The sequence below is a fragment of the Myodes glareolus genome, chromosome 5 (genome assembly GCF_982192425.1).
Source record: "Myodes glareolus chromosome 5, mMyoGla1.1, whole genome shotgun sequence".
Classification (NCBI taxonomy): Eukaryota; Metazoa; Chordata; class Mammalia; order Rodentia; family Cricetidae; genus Myodes; species Myodes glareolus.
In genome coordinates, this window is record NC_142030.1 from 10081573 (window position 1) to 10096919 (window position 15347).

Below are 15347 nucleotides of genomic sequence, written 5' to 3' on the forward strand. Positions count from 1 at the left end.
AATGATATTTCATGAATATGATGTTATACAAGTAAGCTAACCTTGAAAAACTACTACTAAGAATGCCATTTTCAGGATTTCTTTAGAGTACTATATACTCTTCTAAAAGTTAGGGCCCTAATAAATATGTATTATAAAATAGAAAATAATCAAAGTATGTAAAGTATAACTTCGCTTTCCATGTGGCTGCATGTCTCTGTGCAACATGACTGGTACGATCCGCAGCACCTTTGCTCACAGGTCCTCTTTGTAACCAGGGCCACAAAGATGTCACAACTCAACTAGAACTGGCCAGTCTTTCAAACCAATTCACACAGGACATATAAAGACACACTACATGATATCATCATTTTTTTTTGAAAACCCTGTAAATCTGCCATAGTGAGGAAAGCCTTTTGCTCAGTGTTACACAATTGAAACCACAATCATACACATTTAGCTTTATTTTGGTCTTTTTGAGATGGTGTTTAATTATGATGCCTTTATATCTGGAATTTTGGTGTTCTCTCAGCCCTCCAAGCAGCTGAAGCTCCAGGACAGTAACACCATGCATGGTTATTCATTTTCACCGGGCACATGCAAGAGCATTTGCTCTTGATGACAAGAACCTAAGAACTGTGCAGGCAATTCTTCCTGTAAGCCTCCCTCGTCAACTTGCATGTTCCTGATGTTTACAATTGCTGCAGTAGATGGTCTAATCCTAAAGAACTGGTTTCATTATTTTTAATGGTAATTAGAGAACATCACTATGAATGTTTTACTAAAATGTTAAAATCTAAAATCCCCAAAACCAGAAGATATCAGAATGTACTCTTTCATTCTTCAGTTTAAAATTATTTACATAGTTGTATATATAAACTTAACTTTCAATAAGACAGGCTAATTTTTAAATAAGTATTATTGGTAACTTGAAAAATCAATAAAATCATTTTACTAAACCTGCCTTGGATAAGCAGAAGCCATAGGGCTTCCAGGCTGGGCAACCTACACTAGGGAACAGTTATCTGAGAGGAAGACAGACACTCTATCTCTCTAGTTTCCATTCAGGGAAACTCTGAATGCATTTCTTAGAGCAACTACTGCACTGTACTGAAGACTGAAAGAGACTGTCACTACTTGATGTCTTACACAACTCAGACAATATTTAGTACAGTTGTCTTTAACACTTTGATAGGAGATAGACTATTTTAGAATTTTATTTCAGTGTATAAGTCACAAAAGAGCAAGCAGCATTAATTAACTAACAATGAAGAAAAACTGACCTCTCGTTTGGCAGAATCTTTCTTTTTTAATTTTCCCTGGTTTTTCGAGACAGGGTTTCTTTGTGTAGCCCTGATTGGCTAGAACTCCCTCTGTAGACCAGGCTGGCCTTGAACTCAGAGATCTGCCTAGTTCTGCTTCCTCCCAAGTGCTGGAATTAAAGGTGTGTGCCACCACTGCCCAGCTTGGCAGAATCTTTCTTCTGTTTTCTTTAAAACATGGCCAGTGAGACAGCTCAGCAACTGGAAGCGCTTGCCCCACCAGCCTGACGGTCTGCGCCCAGCCTCTGGAACGCGTGCAGGACGGAGAGAAGCAACTCCAGTTACAGTTGAACTCCGCCCACCACACCACATTCACAGGCAAACGGACAGTAATAATATGAAAAGTCAAGAGAAGTTACAGTTTTGTCACAACAGGAAACTGAAAATATTTTTATTATTAAGTTTTTCAAAAATACCTTTTTTTCTGTTCAATCACTTTAATGCTGATATGACAAATCTGTAAAAGGTTCAGGACAAACTTTGTTTTTTGTTTCTTTTTAATTACAAAACTAAAAGCTGTTAGAATTTTTTTCTTTTTTTTCTTATCCCAGCTACAAAATACTCCGGGGGAGATGCATTATAATTTAAAATATATAATATTGCGCAAACAACCAAAAGGTTAATTAAACTAATTACAAAGAGAAAATACCATTCCATAAAAACGAAAAGATTTAGCATTCTCTCCAACCTACCCACTTCACTGAGGTGCCCACCACTCACAGTGCCCCTGACAAGATCCCTTTAAGTCACCAGGGGATGCACCAGCACACAGAATCACCAGAATTCTATCTGTGTGGCCCTCACTGAGAACCAGGCTGCAAGTCTATAGGAAAGAGGTCCTTCCCCAGCAGAGGGCTGAGGAGAAGCAGGGGGCCCGAAAGTGACCCCCCCCCTCCTTGGGAAGAGCAGACTCTTGCAGTGGCACGGCTGGGCTAAGGACTGGGATTCATCTGACGTGGAAAAGCTCTCCAGCGCTTTTTCAAAACATCTTTTTAAAAGTCACCTGTGGTGGCATGAGTGGGAATGGCCCCATAGACTCACAGATTTGAATTCTTGGTTTTCAATTGGTGACTAATGGGGAGGACTAGGAGGTGTGGCCCTGTTGAAGAAGGTGTGCTTCTGGAGGTGGCCTTTGAGGTTTCAAAAGCCCAGCCTGGCCCAGTCTCCCTCTCTGCCTGTAGCCTGTGGATCAGTAAGCAAGCTCTCATTCCCACAACTGCCTGTATGCAGCCCACCATGATAAAGATGGGCTAACTAACCCTCTGAAACGGTAAACCAAGCCCCTAATTAAATATTTTCTTTTATAAGAGTTGCCTTAGCGATGGTTTCTCTTCAAAGAACAGGACAGTGACTAAGACATCACCTTAAAAATGTGTCAAGAAAAATTTAAGGAGTCTAAGAGTTAAGATGAATTAACAATGAGATTTAATAGTTTTGTATTTTTACAAAATATAAATTTAGTAATATAAACTAAGCATCAAGAAATAGAAAAGAGACCTGATAGAAAAAAATATACCTTTAAGTTCTTAAAAACAACAAATCTAAACCTTTAATTTTATACTTTTTATTCAAAAAAAGTTTAAGAATTGAAAATACTCAAAAGGATGATTGTGTACAATACTAACATTTGTGGTTACTCACATTATCAGAGAACGGTGTGTCTGAGTGAAAATCAACAGAATTTAACTGGCTGACAGATTCGTAAAGATGCAGTAAGCTCAGCTGGTTGGCACAAAACTGCAACAGTCCTTCATCCACAGATTCGAGCTCTACAGGAGAGGAAACATACCAGATATATGTAACAGACTCATAAAAACAATGTCATGATCTCTAAATATATAATTCCTTAGTGAGTTAAATACTGATATTAACCTATCATAGATTTTTGAAAGCATAGATAATTTCCCATTACAGTAAGCAACAAATCTAACTTTCAAGTGAAATAACGTTTTCTAATAAGGGGAGAAGAGGGACAGAACAAGAGTAGGAAATCTTTGAGTGGCACTTTGTGTGTGCGTGTTTTTGTGTGTCTGGCATGCACATGTGTGTGTGTTTGAGATAGGGTTTCTCTGTGTAGCCCTGACTATCCTAGAACCCTAGAACTCGCTGTAGACCAGGCTGGCCTTGAACTCTGAGATCTGCCTGCCTCTGCCTCCAAGTACTGGGATTAAAGTGCAGCACCACCGCCCAGCCTGTGGCGCTTCTATTTAAAGAGACGTGTCAATACTCAACTTCATCCCATTCTTTTTCTAGGAGGCAAGGCAAAAGCCAAAGCCAACAAAAGAACCTGCTTGGGTTTTGTTGTTGTTTATAAGATTGGGTCTCCTGTGCAACCCTGGCTGGCCTTTGGACTCAGAGACACATCTCCCTCTGTATCCTGAGAGCTGAGATTAAAGACGTGCACCACACTACTTGGGTTTTACACACCATCAGCTCAACACCCTCATCCCAATGGCTTTCACAATGTTGTGTAACCCTGTCAAAATAATAGTGTCTCATCATTCTTTTAAAATTTTTATATTGTTAATTAATTTAATTCTTTGGCTCACAATTTTATTTTTTAATACTTAAAACATCACTTTTATTATTTATTTAAGAACTTGATACATGCAAACATGGACAAAAAACTTCTTAAAAACAGTTAATATATTGAGACAGTTCAGCTGAAAATCAAGTGTGACTATTAGAAGGGAAATCTTTTCAAGTTCCCAAGTTGTAACCGAATATATGGAGTAAGTACCCTATTTTATGTCCACCTGCCTTTCCTCCTTCCAGTCATCTCTATAACATGTGAGAGCATCACATGTCCCACAAAGAAATATACAATCTGAAGTGAAGCCATAACAATATCGATTACCTTGATTTTTTAAAGTGTCCATTAAAGTCTGAGTAACGTTTCTAAGGCAGGAAAATGATAAACGCTCACTGGCCAAAATGCTTTCCAGAGCCTAGGAGAAAGAGTGAGTAATTCTAGTGATTATACAGCAACAAACTTGCTTTCATTTTATATACAGACCTAGATCTCTGTAATCCACAATTCAATGCATACACTTGAAAATTCAAGTCACATCAACTTGAAAATTCAAGTCACATCAACAGGAGTCTGTAAGTAATCCTCTGCCCAGACTGAGAACGAAACAGAGGGCAACTGCTGGCTCACACAGTGGCCCCACAACATGGAGAGGACAGCTATTCTCCAACGGAAAGTCTGAACTGGCCTCCGCCAGGAATGAATGAGAAGCTGGCATGTCGTTATAACAGTTGACGACTTCATGACCGCTTGCTGCATGTGTACATGGAAGATTGCCTCTTCCGCCACGGCTAGCTAGACATAGCACCCACTCGACCCTCTCCACTCTCAACCCATCCAGATGTTTAAACATCTTCATCCACAGGTTTTAAATGCCTTATCAAGGAGTCGGGAACAGTTAAAGTTCATACTTATCCTCTTATATTAGCATATTAAATTAGACATTAACTAACGAGACACATGGTTTAAAAACCCTAACCTTAAGTTGGCTGTGGTAGGGCATAGGACTCCGAGCATTTGGAAGGTAGAGATAGGCGGATATCTGTCAGTTCTGTGTAAGCCAGAGCTAAATAGTAAGACCCTGTCCAAAAATAAATAAGGGAGACTAATATCAGTCTCAGAGCACAATGACTTCTGTGTGAGGGGGTGAAATGGGCGTATGAGGCAGCCACCCATAGTACAGAACAGACCAGTACCCAGGGTAATTGCGAGCCTCTTCCATCCTGTCAACAAGGCAGGCTGGTGGGCAAGCACACTTTCTCCCCATTACTGGACTCAGTTTCCTAAAGTCTTTACTGGACTCTGCCTTTCCTCTAGTATTGGAAGGCGACAGAAATTTTGATTTTTCTAGCATTTTACATAAGATTCAAGCTTTTCTGTATGACTTAATGGGAGAGAAAGAGACTCCTTCAGAAGACAAGTGCCCTACCATCGTCCCAGCTCTGTGATGGATGGTAAGGATGATGGCATCACAGAGAGAACTCTGGGTACATCTTTCTCTATTTGGTTCACTAAATCCTCTCAGACAGCTACTTTGTCATCACAGCGCCATGTTCAATAACTGAGGTGTGTGTCCTGAGGAAAATGAAAACCAAAGTGCTCGGTGGAATGGGAAATTAATAGTAAAAATCAGAGACTTTCTTGCTCTACAATAAAACAAAGAGCATTTTTAAATGACTCCAACAGAAATCACTCCTCCCCAGTTTCTCCCACACATGTAGTGAGATAATATACACACTGGTCTCTGCCCGTGGTCTCTGGCATATCGCTCCCCTCTAATTTCTAACAGCAATTTCCTGAGTGGCAGGGGCTAGAAGAATCTGTTCTAAATACTGGTCATGCCCCCTGCTCCTGGAACAGGTGTGCTGAACCCTTATAGACAGAGAAGCTGGGAGAATGTTCTGTTGTAACTCACTGCTTGCCCCCAGATTCCTGACACAGAACTCCTGATACCTTTGTAGCTCCGTAGGAGAGAACACAAATACCTTCTGCTTTAGTGAGGCAGTCTCTGGCAGTCTCACGATGGGGCTAGTTACCATGGCAACCAGCTAGGAGATTAGAGAACTATAATTTATAGCCCCACTCCTAACCTCTGGGGAGAAGCACTTAAAAATAAGTTGACCAATAATAGCCAATGATACAATCAATCATGTCCAAGTAATGAAACCTCCATAAATTCTTCAAGGATAGAGGTTCCAGAACTTCTTATTGTGCTAAGGCTTTGTAACATGCAGACTCCTAGAGGGGACAGGGAGGCCACACCCCTTCTCCACAAACACTGCCCTGTGCACCTAGCTAGTTATCAGTATTCTTTATAATATCTGTTTTGACATATAAATACAAGAATTTCCCTGAGTTCTGGGAGTCACCTTAGCAAACAAAGCAAAAGACAGGTCACACATAATTTATAGGCATAACAATCTACTAGTTGTGACTGGCACTTAAAAGTGGGGCAAAGTTTTACGGGCTTGGGCCCTTCAGGTCAATAAAGTCAAAACTGACCTGAATTTCAACAGCGAGCCTGGCAACATGTGAAAAGCTGAGGTGGTGATGCACAGGACCCGCCAGGAACAGTGCAGTTAGGAGAAGCAGTCTGTCACCTCCTAGCAGGCTGAGGAAATGCACAGCCTGGCAGTCCCACTCTCCAGTGCAAGCTCAGGACAACCCTGCAGCGCGTGTACAGGAAACACGCACAGGGAAAACCATGCAGTGTGGTTTCACTAAGAAACTAGAAGCAACCTGAATGGTTGGTTCTACGGCAGGAGACATGAGCTGCGGCACACATATTAGAAGGTGGCAACTGCAGCTCCCCTCAGCATGGGTCGCTCACACAACACACTAAAACAAGTCACAGAACACAACAGACAACATGTCTCCAACTACAAAAAGCTGAAAACACAGCAAGACGCTCTGGAGAAGCTGCACGGAGTATTAGAAAGAGGAATACAAAGTTCATCATGGACTGAGAGGGATACTCTTCAGAGTTTGTGTAAGCTTCTATTTCTTAAGGTGCACATCTGTATTTATGTTATTATGCTTCCATTATTTCAGATTTATGCATGGGTGTGTGTGTATAAAGCACATGGAATCACATATGTTAAGATTTTTTTTTTCAAAAAGAGACAAAAGACATTCCTACATGGGGGATATGAAAATAAATTTTTCTCAGGATCAAGTGATACATCAGTTTCTCAAAAGGAAATTTCATTTACTATATACACTTACTTGTCTCTTGGTTGCAGGGTACTTAATATCAAGGATCAACTCCTTTATTTCCGTTTCAAATGAATCTATAAAGAGAAAATCAGATTGGAATTTTCAATTTAGTAAAGAAAGATGTTTATGAAAGAAAATGAGCTAATGCACTCTCTGCCATTCTAAAGGATTCACAGGTTCCTGTAGTGATATTTTATTTGTATTTTAATAAATAAAGCTTGTCTGAAGATCAGAGAGTAAAACAGCCCCACTGGTTAGTGGTGACACAAACCTTCAATCCCAGTAGCCACACTAGTTTCAATAGAAACCAGGAAGGAGTGTTGTATGCCTTTAATCCCATCCCTAGAGAGGAATATAAAACAGGAGACAGGATCTTCACTGTCTCATTCTGAAGATTCCTGGAGGCAGGATCACCATTTCAGACTGAGGGAGAGGTAAGAGCCTGCGGCTGGCATCTTTTTAATCATGCCACAAGTTCCCTCACATTATCATTTTACTGAGAAGTTTTAATCAACCTACTATCAGCAGTTCTCAATCTGTGGATCATGACCCCTTTGAGAAATGGCATGACCCTTTCACAGGGGTCGCATATCAGGTATTTACATTATATATCGAAATTACAGTTATGCGGTAGTAATGAAAATAATTTTTTGATTGAGGGTCACCACACATGAGGAGCTGTATTAAAGGGTTGCAGCATTAGGAAGGTTGAGAGCCACTGCCCTCTCCAAGCACTGAGAGAAGATGTCACGTCCCTCCTCACCCTGGAAGAGTGCAGACAGCTCGGACAGTCCAGAGCTTTGCTGCACTCAGAGGCACCTACCAGGTCCGGGTGACTTTGACTTTAGCAGGGCTGCCAGTTTCTTCACCAAGTGCAGGTCCTTGGCTCTTTCACTCTTCTTATCACTAAAATAATAAACACAACTCATCATACAATATGCATTTGTGTTCTTTCTAATCCTGATGCAATCCAGCTCAGGCATTTGTATTGTTGTAGTTGATATGCTTCCTATTTAACCTCAAAGGGATCATCTAGTGATAAAATAAACCACAAAACATTAACTATAAAACAAGCAAGCAAACACCCCAAGGTAAAGAACTATGCAAGTTGTGCACAGGAGAGTCACAGCAGACACAAAGCCACTCTTACCTCAGTGCTAAATGGAAAGGCACATTCACCGTTTTTACACTTGCAGACACCGGGTCAACAAGACAGATCTGGTAAGTCTGAGGCTGCCAACTCTGACTTGTCACGTTGTTTAAGCCCATTATTTTGTAGCCAGGATACAGCAGCCTAAGGCAATCACATACCAGTGGGAGATTATTGTCAGCAGACAGCGAAAATTCCACAGGTGCTCTGACTGCACCTAAGCTTCATGAACTTTGGGGTATCTGCTGGGCAAGGCAGAACTACCTCAGATGGAGAGGTCTACTTCCTTCAAAGCTTCTAGGAAACTGTACAAACACACTCAGTCTGCAGCCCAATAGCAAATAAAGCATGGGCCTTGCTCAGCATCATCACTGGGAAACTGCTGGGCTTTTCCTTTGGGGTCTTCACTGATGTGGAAATTCCTTCTGTATATGTGTTGCTTTTATTGGTTAGTAAATAAAGCTGCTTTGGCCTATGGCAGGGCAGAATATAGCCAGGCTGGAAGAGATATATATCGAGAGAGTAGGCAGAGTCAGGGAGATGCCATGTAGCTGCCAAAGGAGACAGCCACCCTGAACCTTTCCAGTAAGTCACAGTCTCGTGGCAATATACAGATTAATAGAAATGGGTTGATTTAAGATATAAGAGTTAGCTAGGAATATGCCTAAGCTGTTGGCCAAGCAGTGTTGTAATTAATATAGCTTCTGTGTGATTATTTGGGTTTGAGCGGCTGGGAAACGAATGAGCAGTCTCTCTTTATACTTCACAACATAAGCAAAAGACAAATGGTTAGAGCAGCTTACCTGCAGTGCTTGCCCACGTTGAAAGCTCCCACCCTTGGTCCTTGCTGTGTGTTCCACACTTCCAAAATTCCCCTTCGTGGCGCATAGATCACAAGGAACTGAGCTACTCGACTGGGACCTTGAGTATTTCCAAAGGGGGAAAACTCCCCCTTTTCTGGTACTCGTTCATGGAGGTCCTCTACAATTTGAATCCATCCAATCTGTGCATCTCGGTACCCTTGTAAACAGAGAGGGGTCGCTAGTCAGTTTACTCATCTGGGCTCAACAGTAGCTCCTCATGCAGTTCTGACTATTTAGGGGGAAGACAAGCCAGAGAAGTATATCAACTTTCTATCATTAGAGATCTTAAACTGAAAAGATAAGAAAATGTAATAACCTCTCACCAAAACATCAGATTTTAATATTTCACCATTTGTATCTGCTTCAGATCACTCTTCTCTTTAAAAAGAAAATATTGCAGACATCACCAAAGCTTCTTGAGTCTATCCCTGCTTTGGCTCCCACTCCCTCTCTTCCCTCTCTTTGAAAGACTTCTTCGGAGCAGGGGAGGAATGGGGAATGCTCGGGGGACTGGGAGGGGGGTAGGGAGGAAGGATAGATATGGGATCAGGGAAGAATATATCTCAACTAAGGGAGTAAGTTTGGGGTTTACTAGAGACTTGATTATAAATGGGATGCCAGGTCCAAGGAGAGATCCCCAGATTGTTCTCTGGACAGAGGAGAGGGTGCCTGAACTGGCCTTGGCCCATAACCATACTGATGAATATTTTGCTTATCACCATAGATCCTTCATCTGGCGATGGATGGAGATGGAGACGGAGACCCACATTGGAACACTGGACTTAACTCCCTAGGTCCAAACGAGAAGCAGAAGGAAAGAGAACGTGAGCAAGGAAGGCAAGATCAGAGGGAACCTTCATCCGACGATGGATGGCGATACAGACGGAGACCCACATTGGAGCACCGGACGGAGTCCCCCAAGGTCCAAATGAGGAGCAGAAGGAGGAAGAACATGAAAAAGGAAATCAGGACCGCGAGGGGTGCGATCACCCACTGATACAAGGAGACCGATCTAATGAGAGTTCACCAAGGCCAGTTGACTGGGACTGAGCGAGCACGTGATCCAGCCAGATTCTCTGTATGAGGCCGGATTCTCTGAATGTGGCTGGCCCGGAATCTTTCTGAAAAGCCATTGACAACGACACTGGGACTTGTTTCCTCTGCATATACTGGATTTCTGGGATCCAGTCTGTTTGGATGCTCACCTTCCTGGACCTGGAGGGAGGGGGGAGGAGCTTGAACTACCCACAGGGCGGGAGACCCTGACTGCTCTTGGGGATGGAGAGGGAGGAGGGGAGGGAGTGGGGGGAGTGGGAGGGGGTTGGGAGGAGGGGCAGAAATGGAGACTTTTGTATTTTAATAAACTTTGAGAAAAAAAAAACAAAAAAAAAAACCTGGGAGAGTACTAGTTTGGTCAGTTAAAATACCAGCAGTCCTCCTGCTGCCCAAGCTCCGTGGCGGGACAGAAGACGGAAAGCAGATGGCAGAGCAGCATGAAGAAAACGCTAAGAGCTGACACTGTCTTGTTTGGGGTGATCCTCTTATAACTAACACACCTGGGAAGGACACGCGACTGAAGTGGCTGCAAAATGAGGCAACAATGTCAGCAGCAACAGTGGCCTTATAAAGCGAAAGGAATGTGGCAGGGACAAGAAACTGGCAATGACAGAACTGAAAGTGGGTGCAGGAGGAAGAGGTTAAATGTTGTGGAATACTAGTTTAAGATGTGTCTCATTCAGTTGTTTAATGATGCAAAGATGTGTTGCATGCTTTTCTGCTGCATTTGTTTAGCTCTGTAAAGCTGTGCTACTGTGCCTGCCTAAAACACCTGATGGTCTAAAAAAGAGCTGAATGGTCATCAGCCAGGCAGAAAAGAGGAATGGGGGGCTGGTGGGCAGAGAATAAATAGGAGAAATCTAGATAAAAGTGAGGAGCAAGAAAGGGAGGAGAGGATGCCAGGGGCCAGGAACCCAGCCAGCCACAGAGTAGGAAGGAAAGAAAGACATACAGAATAAAGAAAGGTAAAAAGCCCAGAGGCAAAACTTAGTTAAAGAGAAACAGAAATATTTAAATTAGAAAAGCTGACTAGAAACAAGCCAAGCTAAGGGAGGTGGGGGGGACTCCCAAAGAGTAAAAATAAAAGAACCAGCTACAGTTAAAAGTGCCTATGATGAGTTGGAGTATAGTCAGTGGGAGCCTATGCAGGGTCCTGGGTCCAAAACCTAGACCACAAACAACAGACCCAAACAAACCAGATAAAAGCCACTGATTTAATTGATGATGTTCCAATTAAGTGCCAGCCAAGTGTTGTTGACCTGAGCTGACATTAAAAAGAAAAGCCACAGAGTCCTAAATACTGTTACTAACCAAGGTGAAGGCGATAAAGTTGCTCAACTATTGGGGTAAGATTGAGGCAACTTTCCCTCCACTGTTGTAGGGAAGTACCTTTCCACATCCGTATTGCAATTCCTCGAGCGACGTCCAACAAGATAACTCTGCCAAAATCATCTGTGACTGCTGCCAGGGTGTTACAAGGAGACAGGCATATGCTTTCTCCATGGCGTCTAGAATCTGGAAGTCCAAATCTGTCAATAAAAAATAAAAAAACAAAACCTAAAATCACACTCAAAGTTAGAAATTTAAAATAACAAAATTCACAAATAAAATAGACTATATCTATATCTTTATGTGTGTGTGTGTGTTTTTCGAGACAGGGCTTCTCTGTGTAGCTTTGGAGCCTGTTCTGGAACTCACTCTGTAGACCAGGACTATCAAAAAGAAAAGCGACTTTATAACCTTTTTGTTTAGAGAGTAATGAATGCAAACCTACAAACCTCAAAAAATTGATTTTACTAACAGCTAACTAGTCAGCTTCCTCCAGGTGAAGAACAACTTTATAAAGAGGAGCTTCAGTATTACTTTTATAGTGGTATTTTCTATTAGGTAATAAGCAACAATTAAAAAGAAAGCCAAAATCAAGCCCTCTCTTCCCAAAAATTAAAGTAACAACAAGACATCCACTAGTCACAGATGCACTGCTTATTCTAGAGGAAAGTAACAACACACCCACTAGTCACAGACACACGGCTATGCTCTAGAGTAAACAGGCAAGAGTTATTCTCTTCAAGGAACTCCTGTTCTGGTTGAAAAAGAATTCCCCATGAGGAGTAATTCTCAGAAGACAGCTGAGTCAGGGAATCAGGAAATCAACTATAGCCCCAAGTGCTGCTTGAAGCACTGGAGGAGAGAACCAGCTGACTTGCCTCACAGCTAAGGGAGTAGCTGGCTCCATCTTGGGCTTCTGCTTCTGAACGGTCTCTTCTTCATGCTTGCTTTTCCAACCAAGCCAACCACTAAAAGGAGAGGAGACAAAACAAATAAACTAGCAGACACTAGTCCAAAGTCTAGGCACAACCAAGGCAGACCCAAACCTGAGCAGTTAAAATGCAGCTTCATTACCTGGCAGCACTAAAGAGAGCAGAAGTCAGTTTACTTGCAACTGCGAGCGCAACGTGAGATAACAGCGGCTGAGTGCTTCCCTGCAAAACAGGCATGCGGAGAAAACTGAGAGGGAGCCTGACTTCTGAAGGAGCCTTACAAAAAAATGCAAGTTGCAAAGTCTATGGCAGCAGCTCTTTTAGGAGGCATCAGCCTCAGGAGCAGCAACAGGACTGAGCAAGGCCAGGATGTAGAGGTAAACCCACTAGTGGCCCAAAGTGCTCCACAAGTATTTTGGCCTCAGCAAAGCAAACTAACACACTGCCTGAAGCAAGGGCTTCCTGTAGTGCTGGCTGCAGCTGGCCTGGAACCAGCCTTTAGGATTTCTCCCTTTAAACTGCACTTAATGAAAAGCAAAGAGGCCAGCAAGACAACGCACACACAATTAGCTTTTCCCCTTCCTTTTTTTAAAAAAAGTAAATATATATTTGTATAAAAGTAAAAAGATAGTTCAGCCCACCCAGAGAAGGCTACTTTTTAAGTGACAAGTGCTGCCAAATGTAACAATGAACTTTTCTCTATTTTAAGAACCAATTTTCAAAGCTTATATCAACTGTAACAGGAGCCTGCTCTGTCTCGCAGTTCATTTATCCTAATTCCTGGTGGGTAGACATAATTAACAATCCGCAGCTCCACCAATATTTAAACAAAAGGTAGCTGGCAAAAAACTTAGGACTATCAAGACAAAAAAATTATTGGTTTTACCTCGGATTTTTGTTTTTCACACACAGACACGCACGCACGCGCACACACACAGATTGTGGGAGGCTGAGAGCAAGGTCTCCTGTAGCCCAGGCTAGCTTCAAACTTGTTAAGTAGCAGAGAATGACCTTGAATTTCTGATCTTCTACCTCCGAATTACAGAAGTGCACTACCACGCCCCCTACTTGTTGCTGAAGATCAAACTCCGGCTTCAGGCAAGGTAAGCAAGTAGTCTACCAACTGAAGTACACCCCAATGCTTTACCTTGATTTTAAGGGCTTTTTAGTTAATCTAAATAATTTAGAAGAACCTTGGACTGGTGACATGGCACAGTGGGTAAAGTACATGCAGCATAAGCCTCATGACCTGAGTTCAATTCCCAGAATCCACATAGAGAAGCCAGATGCAGTAGTGTACATCTGGGAACTGGAAGCTCGTCTTGGCCAGCTACAAGGCAGAGGAACAAACTTCCAAGCATTGTCCTGATTCTCACACACATATCACACAAACACATCTATACACAATAATTTCTTTAATTATAAAAAAATTTAGAAGAAACTTGTGATTAATTTTAGCTTCAGGTAAAAAGCTTAGAATTTTAAACTTTATCTTTCTAAGGTTATGCTATTATATCTAATTTTTAGGCAAGTTAAAAAATTCAGAGTAGTTGTACTCACGATGGAACTCATACCTCTAGAGCATAGAAGAATCCAGTGAAGGGACTGGACCCCACAGTGATATACTGAGACATGGCAGGCGGGCTGTTTTTAATTGTTGCATTAATCCCCCCTATAACGGAAGCAGTCTTCATCTGATCGAAAGGTGACAGAGTCATAATACCTTATAATTAAAAGAAAAAAGAGACAAGAACCACAGTTGGAATATATTACAATGACTTCATTTAAGAGATTACTTTTACTTCTGTTCTAAATGCTATTGAGTTAGTTTTATTTCAAAACTACAAAATCCACATTTGAAAGTGTTGATAAATATTAAAGGCGCCAACCTGAATTACAAGCATGGCTGTTTTCATCTCCAATACTTTAACGACTCATTGCAATGATATTACTATTTTAGCAACTGTTTCAACCTACTCATCTTATTTTTTTCCTTTATTTATCAAGAAACACTTGGGCTCCTTTCCATTATCATCCAGCTTAGATCCCTGTTCCATGACAGCCCTTCCTACAAGCCCTTCTACTAATCTTGCTCTGCTCTGGAAAGACTCAGCTGTTGACACGAGCACCACCCCTGCCCCACTGTCCTTGCACTTCCCCAACTCCCAATCCTTTGCTATCTGGTGCGGGAGAATTATCTGTATTCTGTCAATCATGTATTTTAATAAAACGCTGATTGGCCAGGCAGGAAGTATAGGTGGGTCAACCAGACAGGAAGTAGAGGCGGGGCGGTTAGAACAGGAATATTCTGGGAAGCAGGAAGCTCCCTCCACCACTCCTGCCCAGATCACAGAAGAAGCAACATGTGACCTGCCATGCTGAGAAAGGTACTGAGTCACATGGCTAACACAGACAAGAATTATGGGTTACTGTAAGATGTAAGAATTAGTTAACAAGAAGACTGAGCTAATGGGCCAATCAGTTTGTAACCTAATGTAGACTGATTTTTTGGGGGACTTGCTGGCTGTGGGGTACCGGGTGGGACGGAAACCCCTACAAGCCGGCCCCTCATGTTACAGCTACCCCTATGCTCAACACAGCAGACTGTTTGGCACTAATGTCCTGTGCAGACGTGGCTAGCCGGATCTCTGCAACAATACTAACTCGTTCTTCTACCCTGCATACTTGTACACTGGCAGCTGAATCTAGACGAATGATGTCTTTTGTCACAAGTGTTGGAACTGCGTTTCATGAATAAAGGTGACACAGCTCACTGAGGACTCTCTTCCTCTCCCATCCTTTCCAAAGCTGTAGAGCCACTTAAAAATTTCATATTCATCGTTTTCATTAAGAATGATGTAAATCTTTTTGTGGCTAAGAAAGCCTTCAACTATAATTCTATTTCCTAAACTGAGATTTTCCCATTTGGGTTATAATCTTGTCATTGCATGTTTTCTTTAAACACAAGTC

At 42.0% G+C, this 15347-nt stretch overlaps 1 protein-coding gene across 3 annotated transcripts in view; it reads right to left on the reverse strand.

Annotated features, from left to right (window-relative positions):
* Nucleotides 1–15347, reverse strand: part of Rab3gap2 (RAB3 GTPase activating non-catalytic protein subunit 2) — an 86419-nt gene that overhangs the window by 24582 nt on the left and 46490 nt on the right. For all 3 annotated transcript variants that reach the window (XM_087906049.1, XM_087906048.1, XM_087906050.1), the window contains 10 exons: nucleotides 13952–14100; nucleotides 12520–12599; nucleotides 12324–12413; nucleotides 11506–11645; nucleotides 9001–9217; nucleotides 8198–8341; nucleotides 7871–7953; nucleotides 7057–7121; nucleotides 4159–4249; nucleotides 2943–3070 (listed from right to left, as the gene is read on the reverse strand). In XM_087906049.1, coding sequence (XP_087762175.1) covers nucleotides 2943–3070; nucleotides 4159–4249; nucleotides 7057–7121; nucleotides 7871–7953; nucleotides 8198–8341; nucleotides 9001–9217; nucleotides 11506–11645; nucleotides 12324–12413; nucleotides 12520–12599; nucleotides 13952–14100 — 1187 coding nt within the window. The remainder of the gene's footprint in view (nucleotides 1–2942; nucleotides 3071–4158; nucleotides 4250–7056; nucleotides 7122–7870; nucleotides 7954–8197; nucleotides 8342–9000; nucleotides 9218–11505; nucleotides 11646–12323; nucleotides 12414–12519; nucleotides 12600–13951; nucleotides 14101–15347) is intronic.